General features: G+C 37.6%; 1 protein-coding gene across 1 annotated transcript in view; it reads left to right on the top strand.

Annotated features, from left to right (window-relative positions):
- Window positions 1-1,923: 1,923 nt before the first annotated feature.
- PDE7B (phosphodiesterase 7B) overlaps window positions 1,924-16,469 on the top strand; it is a 171,871-nt gene continuing 157,325 nt past the window's right edge. The window contains exons 1-2 of the mRNA XM_008923829.4: window positions 1,924-2,032; window positions 2,191-2,305. Coding sequence (XP_008922077.1) covers window positions 2,285-2,305 — 21 coding nt within the window. The 5' untranslated portion in view covers window positions 1,924-2,032; window positions 2,191-2,284. The remainder of the gene's footprint in view (window positions 2,033-2,190; window positions 2,306-16,469) is intronic.

Here is a 16,469-nt window from a genome sequence, read left to right as displayed (position 1 = left end):
GGAGAAAAATGTATTCCCTTCTTCTTTGCAAATCGTCTGTATCTATTCTAGTAAAATAAACAGAGCCATAACACATCCTGAAATGGTGGACCTTGATTAACTACAATGTAACATTCCTAGAATGGGCCTTCACAGAGCTTGGGCAGTGCCCTGATCACTTTCCAAACATAGCCTGAGACATTACCAGCTTAAGTGCAGCTATGTTGACATGAAGCCTGCAAAAGAGTTTAAAGGCCAATTAATGTCTCCAGGCCAAAGAATAAAATCTAGTATTATTTATTTTCTTTTAGAGAAATATGCCCTTCATATAATTAAGAATGCTTATTGATTCTCCTTTCTTTGGACTAAGCAACATCAGTCTCAGCCTTTCTTCACAGACTCCAGATCATTCCAGCTGGAACCTATATAATTTTCAGCTGACATTCTCAAAACTGGTTCCTGAAGTGCAATTCCCAAAGTGCATTACTCAACTGCCCCCTCACCAATGCTGAGTGAAGATGAACATGATGATTTTCTGTGAACTACAAATAAGATTTCTATTTGTGCATTTCAGATTGCTTCATGCAGTTCTTTAAGTACAATCAGTGAACTGAATGTGCTCGAACTGACTTTGTAAATCTCGAAGTTATTTAATACTTTTTAATATGTTGTTCCAACATTTACAGCCCCATAAACCTTAGCATTTGTTTGTGAATCTGATTACACTAGCAGTGATAGCACAGGCAGACTTTTCAGTGAGCAAAAAACACTAAATATTTTGGCCTCTCTGGAGCTGCATTTCGGTAGCATGAATGCAGTTGGCAGTCATGGAGAAGTTCTATGACTTCTACTATTTTTGTACCTGTTCTGTGGAGCACTGAGAAATTTCTTTTTCAGGAGCTTTCTGCCTATCCATTTTCAAAAGCAGTTCTCTGTGTTTTAAAATTAAAGCTTATACTGTTAAGACTCTTTAGAATTGAACTGTGCCTCATAGACCAATCTCTTTGAAAGGATTCCCTAGCAGAGGAAATCAATAAAATTACAATGATGAAGTTACTATTGTCAACTGACCTCCTATCTTGTGTTGTCATGGCCTCTGTTGCCCATGCTAATTAACTTTGATTCATGTTATTTGTTTTTTGAAGCTTCAGCTGCATGATTTCTCCATTGGCAATGGTGTGGTGATGATGAAAGCCAGGCTTTACCATTGCTTCTTGCCTTTTGATGAGGACTCTCGTATGAAACAAAACACTGTGTGGTGGTCCACAGCAGAGCTCATAGGTGAGCGTAGCTGGGCTGTGATCTGCTGGTGGAACGCATGGTTGTTTGCCCAGATCAGCAGACCTTAAGTGTGACTCTCATGCGGTAAAGAAAGGAGTTTGCTAATCTGCAGTGTAGCTCCTGCTGACTGATAAAGGGATGTGTACAGTAGTCTCAGTCTTATCTCTTTCACCAGGTTTACACTGGTGTGACACTGCTGAATTTAGACAAGCAGTTCCTGATTTACTGTAGAGCAAGGGCAGAATCAGGTCTGATTTTGCAGCACGACCCATAGAGATAACCCAGCTCTCACTGGAAAACATCTTGGGTGTACTTCAATATATGTAAGTATATTTATAGCCTTTCCCTGTTTTGTGGGGATATTTTGGATCTTTCTGGTACTTCTCAATATAAAATCTTCCCAAGCTGAATCCAGGACAGATAAATCATGATTCCGGTTCCTTTCACGTAAGGTAGCCTGCCTAAAGCACTGCTACATTCCTCCCATAGTAGTCGTTTAAAATTAATAGCACATGCAGAGGAAAAACTAAACCCTTTGACGTCACTCCCGAAATGAGGAAACATAAACAGAAAAGGCTTCTCCCCACCGCGCCGGCAGCACGGCTGTGGATTGGTCTGCGCTCCCGCGCCTGTGGCACTGACAGCACCTCCCAGCCCTGCTCGGCCTGCGCTGGCTGACACAGGCAGCCAGACTGCAGCAGCCTCAGCGCTACCCCAGCCTCACCCTGGCACAAAAAGTGCACTCTCTTCCCGAGCCCTTCTGCTTCTTAAGGTGGTTTCATTGGCTGGGCTGGGGGACTTGGGGAGGTTTATTTCCTTTTTTTTTATTATTTTATTTTTTTCCCTCTTATTTTTTTTATTTTTTTTTTATTATTATTATTATTTTTGTTTCCTGTCGTTACTTATTTCTGTTCCTAATCCTGGATGCAGTTACTGGATTCTGCAGTACAAGTCTTCATGAACAAGCAGCACCGCTTAGAGATTTCACGGCATTCAAAGGTCACAGAACTGCCACTATGGTTAAATGTCTTGTTTAATGGTTGAGGTATGTACAGCAAACCTAAAAGAGGTAGCATGATTATTTGTTGAAGGGGAACTAAAATTGAGAGGGGGAGAGGGAGGCAATACTATTATTTAGTGGAAAAGATTTTTGCTGGTGATTGTTACTACAGCAACCAGTTTTTGAATTTCCTCCCTTTTTCTCTTTATTCAAACTAGATGAAAATTTTAACTTATGTTGATTTAACCATTTGATGGCTACAGAAGATTTCAGAAAGATTCTGTTATTCTAGTCCTTCCTGACCCCACTGAGGAAAGTGTGATTGATTTTTTAATATATTTTCCTATTGCTCTATGGCGAGAGAGGAGACCTGGGACTTGACTGGCTTAGATTAAGGGAGAAGAAGCAGAAACTTGTTCCCATCCTGAGGGGGCTGTGAGTTTGTCTGAGAGAGCACAGAGAGGAAGAGTTGGAAATAAACAGGTCAAGCAGAAAAGAATATTGGCCTCATTTTTAGGAGTACATGTACTGTTGTTTTTTTTGGTTTGTTTTTTTTTTTTACTACATACTTAGATTCCTTTACTTGGTTTGGGTTCAGAAGTTCAAAATTAAGAAGCAACCTGAACTTTGACTTAGAAACAGATCCTCAGTGGGATGGGAGAGAGCTGATCATCTTATATCAATGCTGGTTTTCATACAGCTTTAGCTACTTAAACAGAGAAAAGTGGAATGTGCTTGGAAGTTGGAGTAATGTAGCCTGACATCTGTTTGATGGCATATAGGTTCAATTCATATTCGAGCTAGTGATCTCTCTTGAATGAATATTGCAGCAGTACAGTGGGCAGTGTGTGCTGCAGTAAATGAAAGCAACTGCTACCATAAAACTAACATTGTTTTCAAGAGTGTGATTATAAAATATAAGAGGAGGAGCCGCTTGTCAGAGCTCGTGTGTATGTATGCCTTAAAAATAATTTCAGCCAACAAAGGCAATTTCTATTGTTAATTGGATTAATATACAGGTATGTTCGATGACTAGCAATCTTCGTATTTTTCCAGTTTGTGAAACGGGACTTTTTACAGCTCTGTTTGAGATGTTGCTGTACACACAAACCCTCTGCAATTTGAAAATATTTCAGTTTACTTTTAAAAATTATACCTGAAAAAACAATTCCTTTAGCAAGGAACAGAACATGAGCATACCTAGCTCATGCAGCACACCTCAAAGGGTTACAAAAATTGACTACACTAGGCTGAAGCATGCTAGCTTAAGGACTGCAAAAATATTAGCTCTGAAATGCAGAGGATGTGCTATGTGCTGTGAATGGACAATTGCTATTCTGCAGTGCCTAGTGGGAAAACAAGGACTTTGTGTATTGCAAATGCATAACTGCAGCTCCTCCATTTCCTTTGCTGTATCTTCACTGATGACTGCAGAAACAAAGAGGCTTGTCACTGATAAGCTCTTTAGTGCCCCATCTCTTTGGAGATGCTTGAAGATATTTTTTTCTCATATCATCCAACAACCCAAAGTCAAGCTTAGTTAGTTGAACTGTTATTCTGTAATCTCCATGTCATTGTCTCCTCCCTAGCCCTCCTTAAAGTCTTACTATGTGAACAGCCAGCTGTTTTCAAAAACTAAAATAGTGCTTCTCTAGCCACAAGTCTAGAAGGGTTAATACAGTATTTGTTAGATGATTAATTTGTAAATTTAACTAAGGGGAAGTCTCAGTCTGTAGAGACTATGGTATCTTCTTTAAGGAAGAACTCTGTAACTATATGAATATATCCAATTTTCTGAAAGACGATCTGTAAGACATTTGCTTATAATAATTTCTGAGAATTAAATTATTCCCTTCTTTTAACAAACAGAGAAGCTTAGTTTATAAGCTCTCTAATCTGCATCTTGCTGCATCTGTGTTCTGTAGCAGCTGCTAGTGGTGATACTAACAGTAAGTATGGTAAGTGGACTTCAGCTGAGGAAATGATACAGTTTTTCTACTTTAGTAAGAAAAGTTTATCTGCAATGTTTCTTCTGAACAATCTTGATTCATTATTTAGGAAGAAATACAATTTAAGGTTGGCCTTTCTGCAGTGGACAAAATGGTTAATGACACTTGCACACAGATTGGCTCAGATAAAAAATCTGTACTGCAGAAGTTTCATGGGATATGAATGACTGCTTATTCTGAGTTTATTTCCACAGGGTGGACAGAAGTTGTTACCACCGAAGTTCTAGTGATTCCAGCAGAGTAAGGCATGCTTTGCTGAGTCTAATACAATATATTGCAGATCACTTTTTTAAAATGTAAAATGTTTAATTCTGTAAACTAGTATATAAATATACCATTATAACAGCAGCTCACCTTCCTCCCTGTTTATGTCCTTTTCCCTTCTGAAATCGAGCCCTCTGCTTGCCCTTACCAGACATCTAGGTAGGTCATTGAAGCAGACTGATTTTCCAGTGTCTTCATTTGCAACTATAAAGTATATTTGAGACATTCAATCATATACATCTCCTTTTCACTCACTGCATGGTTTTCCTACCGATAGCTAAAGCATATTTTAATGAGAAATATCTGAAAATCAGTATTCTATGAGGCATATATGGTTTTCTGTTAATTTTTCAATCTCATAGGGAAAAAACTGCCCTTGTACTGGTAATTTCCTTTATAGGAGCTGTATGAAGCAAAAATTCCAGCTACCAACCAAGCCATTACTGTCAATAGAGTAGAACCTTATGCATCTCTATTTAATCACAAAAAATGTCTAAGACTTAATCTCTCCTCCAATCAAAGTAGATATATGGCCAAAAGGTCTTGATGGGTTTGGTTCTGGTTTCTGGGGTAACAGAAAAACAAGTCACTTGGTGCAGCCAGGAAGATATGCCATGTAAATGAGCATTCTTAGCTGCTCACTATTGTGCATCATCATATCGTTACTCCGTTTTCATGCTTGAAATTATTACAGCATTCCATGTGTTTGTCACAGGGTGAAAATGAAAGGGACAGCTGGGGACCTACCAGCTGCCAGAACAAAATTAAGTGTTTTGTAATGAAATGATGGTTCAGTATTCCTCCTCTCAGATCCGTATCAGGTAGAGGATATTGAAACTATAGCAATAATTTTTCTTGTTCTCCAGCTAGAAAGCAGACTTACCCTTGCAGGGTCAACAATTCTTACACTTTCAGTGAAATATTGGCTTTACATCTAACGTGAAAATTGCACTTTTCAGTCAGAAGCTTCAGGGTGTAGAACTGATGTTATTTAGAGTTTTTACCCAGAGGTCACTTGGACACAGACATGCAGCTTAAGTGTCCAAAAGCAGTTCAGAAGTTCTGATACTTTTTCTTTCTATGGCCAACACTAAGTGTGTCAATTTTGGCACCTAAAGATAAATAATGCTGAGAAGCCGGGCTACAATGCCAGGTACCACATATGCAATCAGATGAGAACTTTTAGTAACTTTTTTGTGTTTCACAGTAAATGAGTGGAAATCAAATAACGTGTCTTCTGATAGTATTAAAAGTTCTTCAGATCTGAAGTATCGACTTTGTATAAATACTAGAGAGACAGAATGCATTTATTGTATTTAAGACAATTTATTGAACTAATTTATAGAATTTGAAAATGCGAAGTCAGCTTCTGAAAGATTTTTTAGCAAAAAGAATTCTTCTGTATCATCCCAAAAATTGTTTGAAGAACTTTTACATTTCATTTTTACTATTATTCTTACTATAGTGCCATTCCAAAAGAATTGCATTAGAAAACAATATTTGAACCTCTGAACTTGTTATTTCTGTTTTCCTGTAACAGACTGTGGGATCCAGAAGATACATTCCTAGGGTTCACAGTGCTCAGGTCTGACCTAGTGAGAGCTCTCTGTTTCAAAGCCTGCAGTTTTAAAGTAGAAAATTAACAAATCAGAGCCAGAGAGAAGAGACAGTAGTTCCAGAAACCAGACTTCGGTGACAAAACTGTGAGTGAAAAGTTTGGGGCAGAGGCAATTCTCAAAAAAGAGCAGTCATGAATTAAGCATTTCTTTTGCACACATTTAATAGTGTAATATCAGCAGTCCACTGATGCAGTAATTTTGATATACGTTTGTCACTTGTTCTGTTCTTTGAAAATTGAAAAATCTGTGGTTATCATTTTATTATGTAAACAGTGTTGAACTAGAGAAACTAATGAAAGGGCCCTATTGAATTGCAGTTTTTTTATTATATTCTTCACAGTGGGAGCTGTGAGTGAGGGTGGTTAAGAACTCAGTTTAGCTACTTATTTAAGTCACACAGTCTTATGGTGGCATATGATATTCTTCTGCTAGCTTGCTGTCCAGCCAAATAAGACATCCAAGTTGCCTGGATGGCTAAATATAGCTGATGATCTCTTCCTCTTAATAGGTGGGCATGAACAGTTAGTATTTTCCCAGTCACAGACAGAGACAAATTGATTACAGTTTAGCTAAAGAATTGCCTGCAGACAAAAGCAGCAAGATCTACTTCTCTTTGAGTAGATTATTTTAAAAAATAAGAAACAAATATTTAGAAGAAAATAGTTGCAGAGGCATTTTTTTCTTTAGCTGTTAGGTTTATACTAGTTGCTCACAAAAAGTTCTGGTGTGAGAAAATCACCAACTAATATCTCACTAAAATATGTGTTGATGCTGGCAGCGTAAGGTTTTTAAAAGTAGAGCACAGAATCTCCTGTCAAACTAAGTTTAACTAATTGTCACAGAGGCATAAAAACACATTTGTGGGGCAATTGCTGTCAGGACCCATATGCAATTCTTCTGCATGTATGTTCATAGCAGAGTCTATGATACTAATCCATCTGTATGTAGTGAAGATGTTTTCAAGGATGATAGTTACCTTTCCAAGAATAAAGAGGGAGGTACGCATATTTTGACTGAATATGAAGCAACTCAGGGATGGCTTCTCAATCTCAAGAAAACTCCTGAAGGATGGTATTGAGCTATTGTGTAATCAGTTTTGCTCCCTTTTTGGAAATTGCCCTTTATTCCTCCTGAAAGAAAGGGTATGTACGCCTATGTTCTTAATTCCTTCTCTTTCCCCCTACCCAACCTTTTCCCTTAGCACACTTCCTAGTGTGTGTGTAAAGACTGGCTAAGCTCTGGGTCTTGTCTAGTAGGAGGTGTGCAGAGTTAGAGTTACCATCAAGTGTGCAAGGACTCATCACTTGGAAAGAGATGTCAATTCCCAGGTGTTTTCTGTGTTTTGGAAACAAACACATATTGACATGAAATGCCATAGTGCTTTCTCAAAAATTCAACTGTCATCTAAAGGGTGCAGCTATTTTTCCCTTTATGTATGATGATCCTGGTATAGAACAACTAAGACCTCTGCTTAGACAGATGCAGAGAATGTAATCTGTAGAAGGGTACCAGTTTCCACAAGAAACTAAGGGTGCAGCAGTGTTATGAGCTTCACTTATGTATGCAGCTGTACGCTGAAATACGCTAAATATGGGCAACACTGACATTTGGTTTTGCCTTTTCCTCAACTTACCACTTACACTTGATTTTAAACCTCTGAGCAGGTTAGACAGAATGAGGACTTGGTGCGTACCAGGCTGCTGGGAAGGAGCTGAAGATTTCACACAGACACCCAGAGAGAGATGAAAACAGATGCATGACATCTTCATGGAGAAAGCACATTTCTGGCTTTCTGTTAACTGGCAACCATGTTGAAACAGGCTACAGGCCCATTCTGTTTCAGAAGTTGGAATATGACTTGGCTCTGTATTATTTATGCAGAGTCATTTCTGCTTTACACACTGTCGTAGTGTCTGAGTATCTGTTAATAAAAACGTTCAAGTGGCATCAGAATGGCCATCATAAATGTAATTAGGCAGTGCATCTCCAGTTTAATCAATATGGTCATTAGAAGAGTGTAAGACGGCCACAAAAACAGTAATTAGTCCTGATTTATAAAGGAGAACATGAACACATCAGAAAAGGAGAGCTGAGAGCTGTGCATGTTCCAAGCTTGGGAGAACAGTTAGTTGCTTTCTGCTTTAGTAGATCTGAGAACACTGTTGTTAAAAAACACTCTTTTAAATGCTTTTACAATAGTAATTAAAATTCTCTTATTAAAAACTTTTCTTGAAGAAACTAGATATCAACTAAGAAAATACAAAAGAAAAGTATTTCTTCCCAAGCAAATTGCTCAGGTGCACAGCTGTTTAGTTTTTTTGAAAAGCAGAATGATTGAAAGATAAGAACAAGACTCAGATTGGTGTATGAGAATGTAAAATCGCATAATTCCACCAGTTTATATCTGTGAAAGATCAGTCTTGCTCAGTTTTCAGGACTTAAAAGAACTCCTTCTCTTCACCAGTTAGATCAAATTTAGGTTCATTAGCCTTTTGTCATACCTGTTTCATACCAGTTTTCCATAACTTCCTCAGCATTGTTTTGCCACAGAGCTGCCTTGGTGGCTCCACAGAAGCTGTGATGCATCCTTTTCCTTTCATCACACTCTAAACTTCTCTCTTCTCTTTCCCTTTCTCACAGAAAATAAATCTTTACCAGATTTTATTTGAAATCAGAACCCCATAGGTAATTTTTAGCTTATGTGCTAGCATCTGCAGAACTCTCTATATTTGTAATGCAGAAGGGGCTGATCTTGCTTGTTTTCAGTGAAGACCATGATCTGTTTCAATGACACAGCTATGTAAGTAATATTTTTAAAAACTGAGGAATAACAGGGAAATAGTAATTTTGTTTAGGGTCCAACATGTACTGCACTGTATCACAAAATATTTTTCATGTAGTAAGAACCTAACATCCAGTCTCTTTGAACCACAAAGCTATATCTTTAATAATTATATCCACTACTAAAGTATAACCTCTGTAATAGTATGGTAACAAACACCAGTGCAACATGAGGATGTTGACTGTTCATCCTATATATCATCATCAAAGCTAATAGAAATGATCAGGCTTTCAAAAAAGCTCAAATTCACTTTAGTCTCGAAACGAAATGGCTGCATCTGAAAAATTACTGTGCATGAGAGGTTGCCTGGGAAATGTTTTCCCATTCTACTTTAGACAGAAGTTTCCAATAGTCTGTTCTTAGTGCTTTCAAGAAAGTATGGGAGAAAAATTTCCAAGTTCCCTCTCTGCTTCTGTCACCCCTGGGATGGATTGCCACTGCAGTGTCCCCTAAGGATTGAGCTCTGTGTTCATGAGACCTGGCAGAGGCAACCCATAGCCACTGCCTCACGTTTAGCCCCAGTGTGGAACTAGACCTAACACTGCTGAAGGGGCACACGAAGGTTGTTTCAAGCAAATCTTCACCTGCAGCTCCAGGAGTTCTGTCCTCAACCCAAGAAACTTTTCTGATGGGTGTTTTTTCCAAATAAGCACCTCCTCCTAAACAACTGTTGTTCAGACAATTAGTTGTTTTTTAAAAAGAAAGCTCAGATATATTTGAAAGGAAGAAAAACATCTCACTGCTACCACAGAATTTCCACCTTGCCTGTGAAGACAGAGACTTTGGTTTGGGTGCTTGCTAGTGGGAGTGATGGATGGTTGGACTACATGATTTTGAAGGTCTCTTCCAACCTTGATGATTCTGTGAAATTGTGGTTCCAGTGACCATTATGAAAAGTCTGCTTAGATTTTTTCTTTTATAGTGCCCAAATTTAAAGCTCAAAGGTCACTGAAGCCCATTATTTCCAAATCTTTCAGCAATCCTCTTCTCACCCTCCTCCTAACAGACTTAGTTCTACTTTTGTTTCTTACTTTCAGAATAACTGGGGGAAAAATCAGCAATCCATGCTTTATTTATATGATAACTATATAGTACTGAAGAGATTATTTCTGCATGTTAAGATTTGCTTGTACTGGTTACATTTTTTTTTGGCTGTGAAACACACTTGCTTTAAAAAGATGTTTTTACATGCACCACAAATGTATTATTATTCTTCTCATCCCTCCCTCAAATTCAGCCCTTTAGGGCTTCTCTAGCAGAGTAAAGGAGTGTGGGATAGTGTTTGGTTTTTTATTTTTTGCTTAAACACCATAGCAAACATTGTTTCAAATCCTATAATATGAGAAAGGGAGGATTATAATGTTTAAATATGTCAACCAGTCAGAAAACCTCTCAGGGGGGCAGCCTCACATTCATCTGGACCACCTAGTATGCCACTGCAACTTGGTCTCACTACATTAGAATTTTTAAATTGGTGTACATGATTTTAGAGTATCACTTGGCTAATCATTTTTTAACTTTTAATCATGTTTACTACTATTTTGAACAAACTGGAGCTGACTTCTGCTGTTTTGTAAGTATTAGTGAAAACTGTTTCACAAGAGAATAAAGCCAAAAGCATTTAATGCCAATTCATGTTTGGCATTGCACCTTTTTATGAAAGCTGATGAAAATTAGGTTGCAAATAAGCAAATCATTCTCTAAAAAAACTCTCAAAAATTCCAGAAGTTTAAGACATAGAAAACAATTTACCAGAGAGGTCTCAGTGCTATGTAGTCCCCCTTTAATTGCCATCTGTTGATAGTACTTTGACAGTTGAACTTCTTCAGCTCTGGTTTTAAGAGAACTTCAAAAGCCTCTGAGCTACTTCCTCAATTTCTAAAGAAATTTTTTGAAAGAGTATATTAAAAGTGCATTTCTCCTTTTTGACTCTGTTACCCTTATTTTCTCCTGAGAACATTTGTCTTAAAATTACATTTTCACCACAGTGATTTATAGGTTCTGGCATGGGAACTAATGCTCTTTCTCCTAGTAGCAGACAGAAAATTAGTCACAATCTGATGTTAACAATTTCTTCATTACCTAAACTGTTTTATACTTTATTAGGTTCAACATAAGCAAATCTAATGCCTTTGAGCCAGGGAGTTCTTGCCTGTGTTGCAAATATATAAGACATAATTAATTTATAAAGTCACAATAGTAAGTCAGCCTCTGTGGCACTGGAATTGTTATACCACTGAGTTCTGCAGAGAAGTGCCACTTGAGTGCAGCAGAGAGAAAAAATTGGTTTAGTTAATTTACATCAAAAAGTCAAATATGAATAAGACTGTCAATACAGTTGCCCTTGCGGTTCTTGTTCGGAGATGAGATTCAACGTATTTTATCTTCACATTTGACACACTACATATTTGTCTGTGCTGGCAACAAATAATGTGCACTGTATAGACTGACAGGGTGGTATAAGATACCTGTAGATTTCAGTGACAAGGAGATCAGTAAAGCATTTATGAAGAGTCAGCCCAATGCTGGATGTTTCTACCAAAATCACCAGTGGTGCTGTAATTTTCAGCTGATCCCTTAAATTTCCCTCACTGCTTTTCAGCATCAAGTACCTGCTGAGCACACAGGTCCTTTACTAGTTAACCTTCATCTTCATCTTGCCCATGAACCTCAGGCAGTTCCTGCAGTCCATTGCAGCTGGAAGAGGACCTCACAGAATCACGGAACGGCTCAGGTTGAAAGGGACCACAGTGGGTCATCTGGTCCAACCTCACTGTTCAAGCAGGGTCATCCTAGAGCCCGTGGTACAGGATTGTGTCCAGACAGTTCTTGAATATCTCCAGTGAGGGAAACTCCACAACCTCTCTGGGTAATCTGTTCAAGTGCCCATTGGAAACTCAGTCATATAAAGGAAATGGCCTTAGGCTTAGCCCAGGGACATATGAAATTGCATCAACCTAAGCTGTGACATTACCATGTATGGTATAAGAAATTATAAGTTATTTTTCATGCTTCGTGCATGCAATGGCATTCACTGTTCTCAAAGAGTCTTGTGTAAAAGGATTTGTTAATGAAAATCATAATTTGGACAGAGGATGGTTCTGAACACTTGAATAAATAAAGAAAACGGTGAGGTTTTTTAAGAGCAGCTTTACCATTATTAGTTTTACAAATAGGGGCATAGAAATAGAGTTTTAGTTTGACTTGGTCACTCCAACACTTTTTCTTTAAATGAAGATTCTTTTAAGGACCACTCAGAATTTGCAAACTTAGCCACTTCTTTAAAATGTTTTGGGCAGTTCATTTTGAAAACAGTGCCTCTTCTGTCCATATTCTATGTTACATTTACAGCAACTGCTTGCTACTTCTAAAAATTTACCTTATTGCTACAGTTAGAGCTAAAGAATTTTTTATCTAACTAATTTTAAAAAAAAATGAAATATCAAAAGGAAAAGAATCTTTTGTCTTTTGATTGTGAACCACTGCAACTACACTGTCCTGAACTGTAAGCAGAATTACTTACAGGAAGTTGAGGCACCATATTGTAGGCAGGCACAAGAGTAAGGTATAACCTTGTCTTTCACAAAACATCAGAAGCATTTCTGATTATGACTGATAACAGAATGAAAGTGAGAAAGGCAAGCAGAGATGGTCTCAGAGACTTTGGATCCCAAATAGGAACATGATATCATGTTCAGACTCATACCAAATGAAATACTAACCTAGAAAAAATTGTATTGAGCTAAGAGATTATTTAAGGCTCTTGCTCTATGTTGTAAAGTGTGTTGCAGTACCAGCAGGGTATGAAAATGTATGTAAAATATTAATCAGATCAGTAAGACTCACTTAAGTTAGACACCTCTATTCCCCACAGGTAGAAACTCAGGAAACACGGATGTATTAAAGGCTACTTTTTGGAAAAAGCTTCTCTATCTGTGCATAAATCTTTTAAGAGCTGGATATTCAAGTTTTTGTCACTCCCAATTTTCTAACTCAGAAAATTGTTTTTTATTAATCAGAAAGTATTTAGTGTTTAAATATAATATTTATGCTTTCTACTCTTTGTCTGTGAATTTAGTTATTTGTCTGCAGAACAACCAAACATTTATATAAGAAGTTTATGTTGACAGAGCTTTCTACTATGGAAATTTGCCATTTCATAAAAGAAAAAATTTGTTATGGCAAACTGCTCTGTATCCTAGAGTTTTGGAGTTCTTAAACTGGAGATAGAATGAATTCAAGCATCTATTTGATTTTTCCTTTTTTAAATAAAAATTAGGGATTCAGTTTACCTACAATATGCACCCTGAATACAAGCTGTACCTATCTCCCACTGAAGCCAAAGCACAGACTTGTTTCAGCAGGCAGGGTGAAAACCTTACGTACCCTGGAGCTCTGTTTGCTATAGGCACTCCCACAGCAGAGAATGCTGAATTGTGTGATCCCATAGCTGTGCTAACCTTTCCTCAGCATCAGTGGACACAGCCCATTCTGCATGGCTGCGAGCAGAATCTCCCACAGAGAACTTGTCATGCCTGACCCAAAATCCCCAACTCTGCTTCACATTGTGTGGGCAGGGCGTGGGCAGATAGGGATTGAAAGGGTGGAGGAGGAAGAAAGGGAAAAGGGTGGATACAGAGAATGACGAGGGGGAAATTGCACTGTGTCTTGCTATCTTAAACATCTGTAATAATGTACCTTTCTCCATCTGATATTGACTCTAAAATTGCTGATATTAAGTCAATGTAATCACTGCTATAGAATTGTCAATATTAAGTCTATATCAGCACCATTTCTCCTTGTTTGCATCAAGTTTTGATCTTTTGAACCCTCAGTATTTCTACACTGACTGTCCATAAAAATATTTAATCTGTTAAACATCAGGGTTCTTGGGTGCTTGGGTCCAGCGTTACACATCTTTCTCTGCAATGGTGGGCTACACAATTCTGGTGACGTAAAGGCCATTTCCAGCATCAGAATAGATTGTTTGTATAGGAGACATTTCTGTGAAGTTGCAAAATGAGCTGCTAAGAAACTGAAGATTATCGTATTCCTCAACACTTCCCTTTCCAAGTGCAAGATGCATTTCTCCCAATTTTTCAAAGAAATCACCACATGTTTAAAAGAGAGTAATTGAGACTACAAATCATATGTAACAGATACTACAGTCCTAGTTTATGCAGTACTGGTAAGTATTCACCCCTGATGATGAGGGATAAAATGGAAAAAAAATCTGAGAAGACTGTCAGAAACTTAAAGATTCGACTTTTAGAAACAAGAAACAAGTTCATTATTTATTTACTCACTCCAGAACATTTATTAACCTCACTGTTTCACCTTTCAACTTCCTATTACTTGCAATTATCTGGACCATTCACACATTATTTGAGAATTTGCTATGGCAATTTTACTTGATATGTGAAAGAAAAATCATTATGACTTTACCTACAAATGATATGTTTCACAACAGCAAGAATATGGTCATTCTTTTTTTTTATATGGAGAATTGTGATTTTAGATACTCTGAATGTTTTAGATCTCTAACAATGAATGTATTTAATTATGTTAATGGCTTTGCATATAGGAGTTTTTAAAAACTGAGGAAATGCCAATGTCTCTGCAGGTCTTGACAATACCACTTCACAGTACCAAAATTTGATTTCTCAAGTATAACAATATTTTTAGAAAGTCTGTAAGATATTTATTCAACAGTTGCTTTGGAAAATTGGTGGAATGTATCTCTGGATTTGAAGTATTTCTATGTCCTTCTAAATTTTGTATCAGTATGAGAGATTTCAATTGCGAATTGTTTGTCAGTTATTAAATACAGATATGAAAAATAAATTAAGATCTAACAGAAACTCATAAGATGAAAGATCAGGTCTATGACTGGATGTGTAACCTGTCAAGGTATCCTGAAAAACTGCACGGTACAGAAAATTTAGTAGATATAAACCAAATTCTCTTCTTATATGTATGAGAAGAAGTCTGCTTGGCTTTGTGGTAATCTTCCACTTATGGAAGAGGGCTATGTTACATAAAAAAATTAATATTGTTTCCGGTTTTAGTATTCAGTTCATATCTGAGTCTGATAATAAGAAAAATCCTGCTCTCCTGTTTTATCAACCAGGTCTTGCTGATTTATGTGTTTTATGCAAGTTCTGTGTTAATATTCTGGCACCTAATCTCTACTGCATTTTACTTAGAAGAGTCAAACATCTAACAGTCCATCTAACAGTCTTTCTGGGATTACAAAACCTTTGCCACATCTTCCAACAAATATTTGTGCATAAATAAATTAATTTGGCAGAATTATCTCATTTTCTTGTCAACTAGCACATCAGTAAATCAGGCTATGCCTCTGTCTAGATTCCACATTCTTTATCATTCTGAAGAAATCAGTACACTTTTAAAATAAACTTGCCTACAGGCACCTGAAATTATTGTAACTAATGAAATAAGTTCTAGGAACTTCAGTAGTTGCTTTGCAATTGTCACTTGGTTCTCACTTCAAAGACATATATGCCTCTCTCACTGTTGCTGTAGTCTTTGTGTGCTTGTGCTTAATTCTCTGATGGCATCTTTCCCTTTAAGTGATTGCCCTTTGCATCTTCTTGGCACCAAGTTTATTTTCAGCAAGCTGTACTCACAGTGCTGGCATCCATCCCAGGGAAGCTGCTCTGCCTCAGTGGCATTTGGTACATGGGAATTCCAGAGTAAGGAATGGGCAACGGTTACCACGTGTTTTACATCACTCTCAGAAACATCAAACTAGACTATTAGTGTTTGACAACAAACAATGCATAAGGCCTCTAGGCATTGTAGTCTGTCTAATTCCTTATTTTCCCTGTTCTTGTACCTCTACTCATACCAGCCACATTGGAATATTACCTCTGCATTATTCTTGTAATATCACCTTATGATGTGGGAAGTCTTGATAAAAGATGCAGTTTGACAAAGAATAATTTAAATGCTAGGAATTAGTTTAACTCCTAGGAAACAAACCAGTCCTCAATAAGATTTAGATAGTTATATTCTCAGACTTTATCAGGCCTGTGCTGTTGTAATAACTTAAGAGACTGATTTCAGCCTGGAAGTTGCTCTCACTGTCTGTTCTAAAGGCAGACAAGCAGCAGCTTTTTTTGCACAGCAAAACTTGTCATTCTTCATAATCAGAAATATCCTATCAAGAAGCATCAAATGCACAGAATACTGTTGCTAAAAAGAAAAGGCAAATCAATTTCCACAGTTTTATTTTCATAGTGAAGTTCTAGTTGTACTTCTGCCTGCTGGAATTTTAGTTTGCAGGCCTGGATCCTGATTTGTCTGCCTTCAGACCACTCCTTGGTGAGCAGTCTGCCTGGCTGTGCCTCACAGTGTGGCTGGCAAGTCAGCAAGCGTGCCAAGTGGTACCATTGATGGCCTTTGCCAGCCCTCGCTGGCTATTCCTGGGAACTGTTCTGCCTGTCATATGG

Source organism: Manacus vitellinus, unplaced genomic scaffold (genome assembly GCF_001715985.3).
Source record: "Manacus vitellinus isolate BGI_N305 unplaced genomic scaffold, ASM171598v3 scaffold_4_pilon, whole genome shotgun sequence".
NCBI classification, from domain to species: Eukaryota; Metazoa; Chordata; class Aves; order Passeriformes; family Pipridae; genus Manacus; species Manacus vitellinus.
This window is presented reverse-complemented; position numbering and strand designations above follow the sequence as displayed.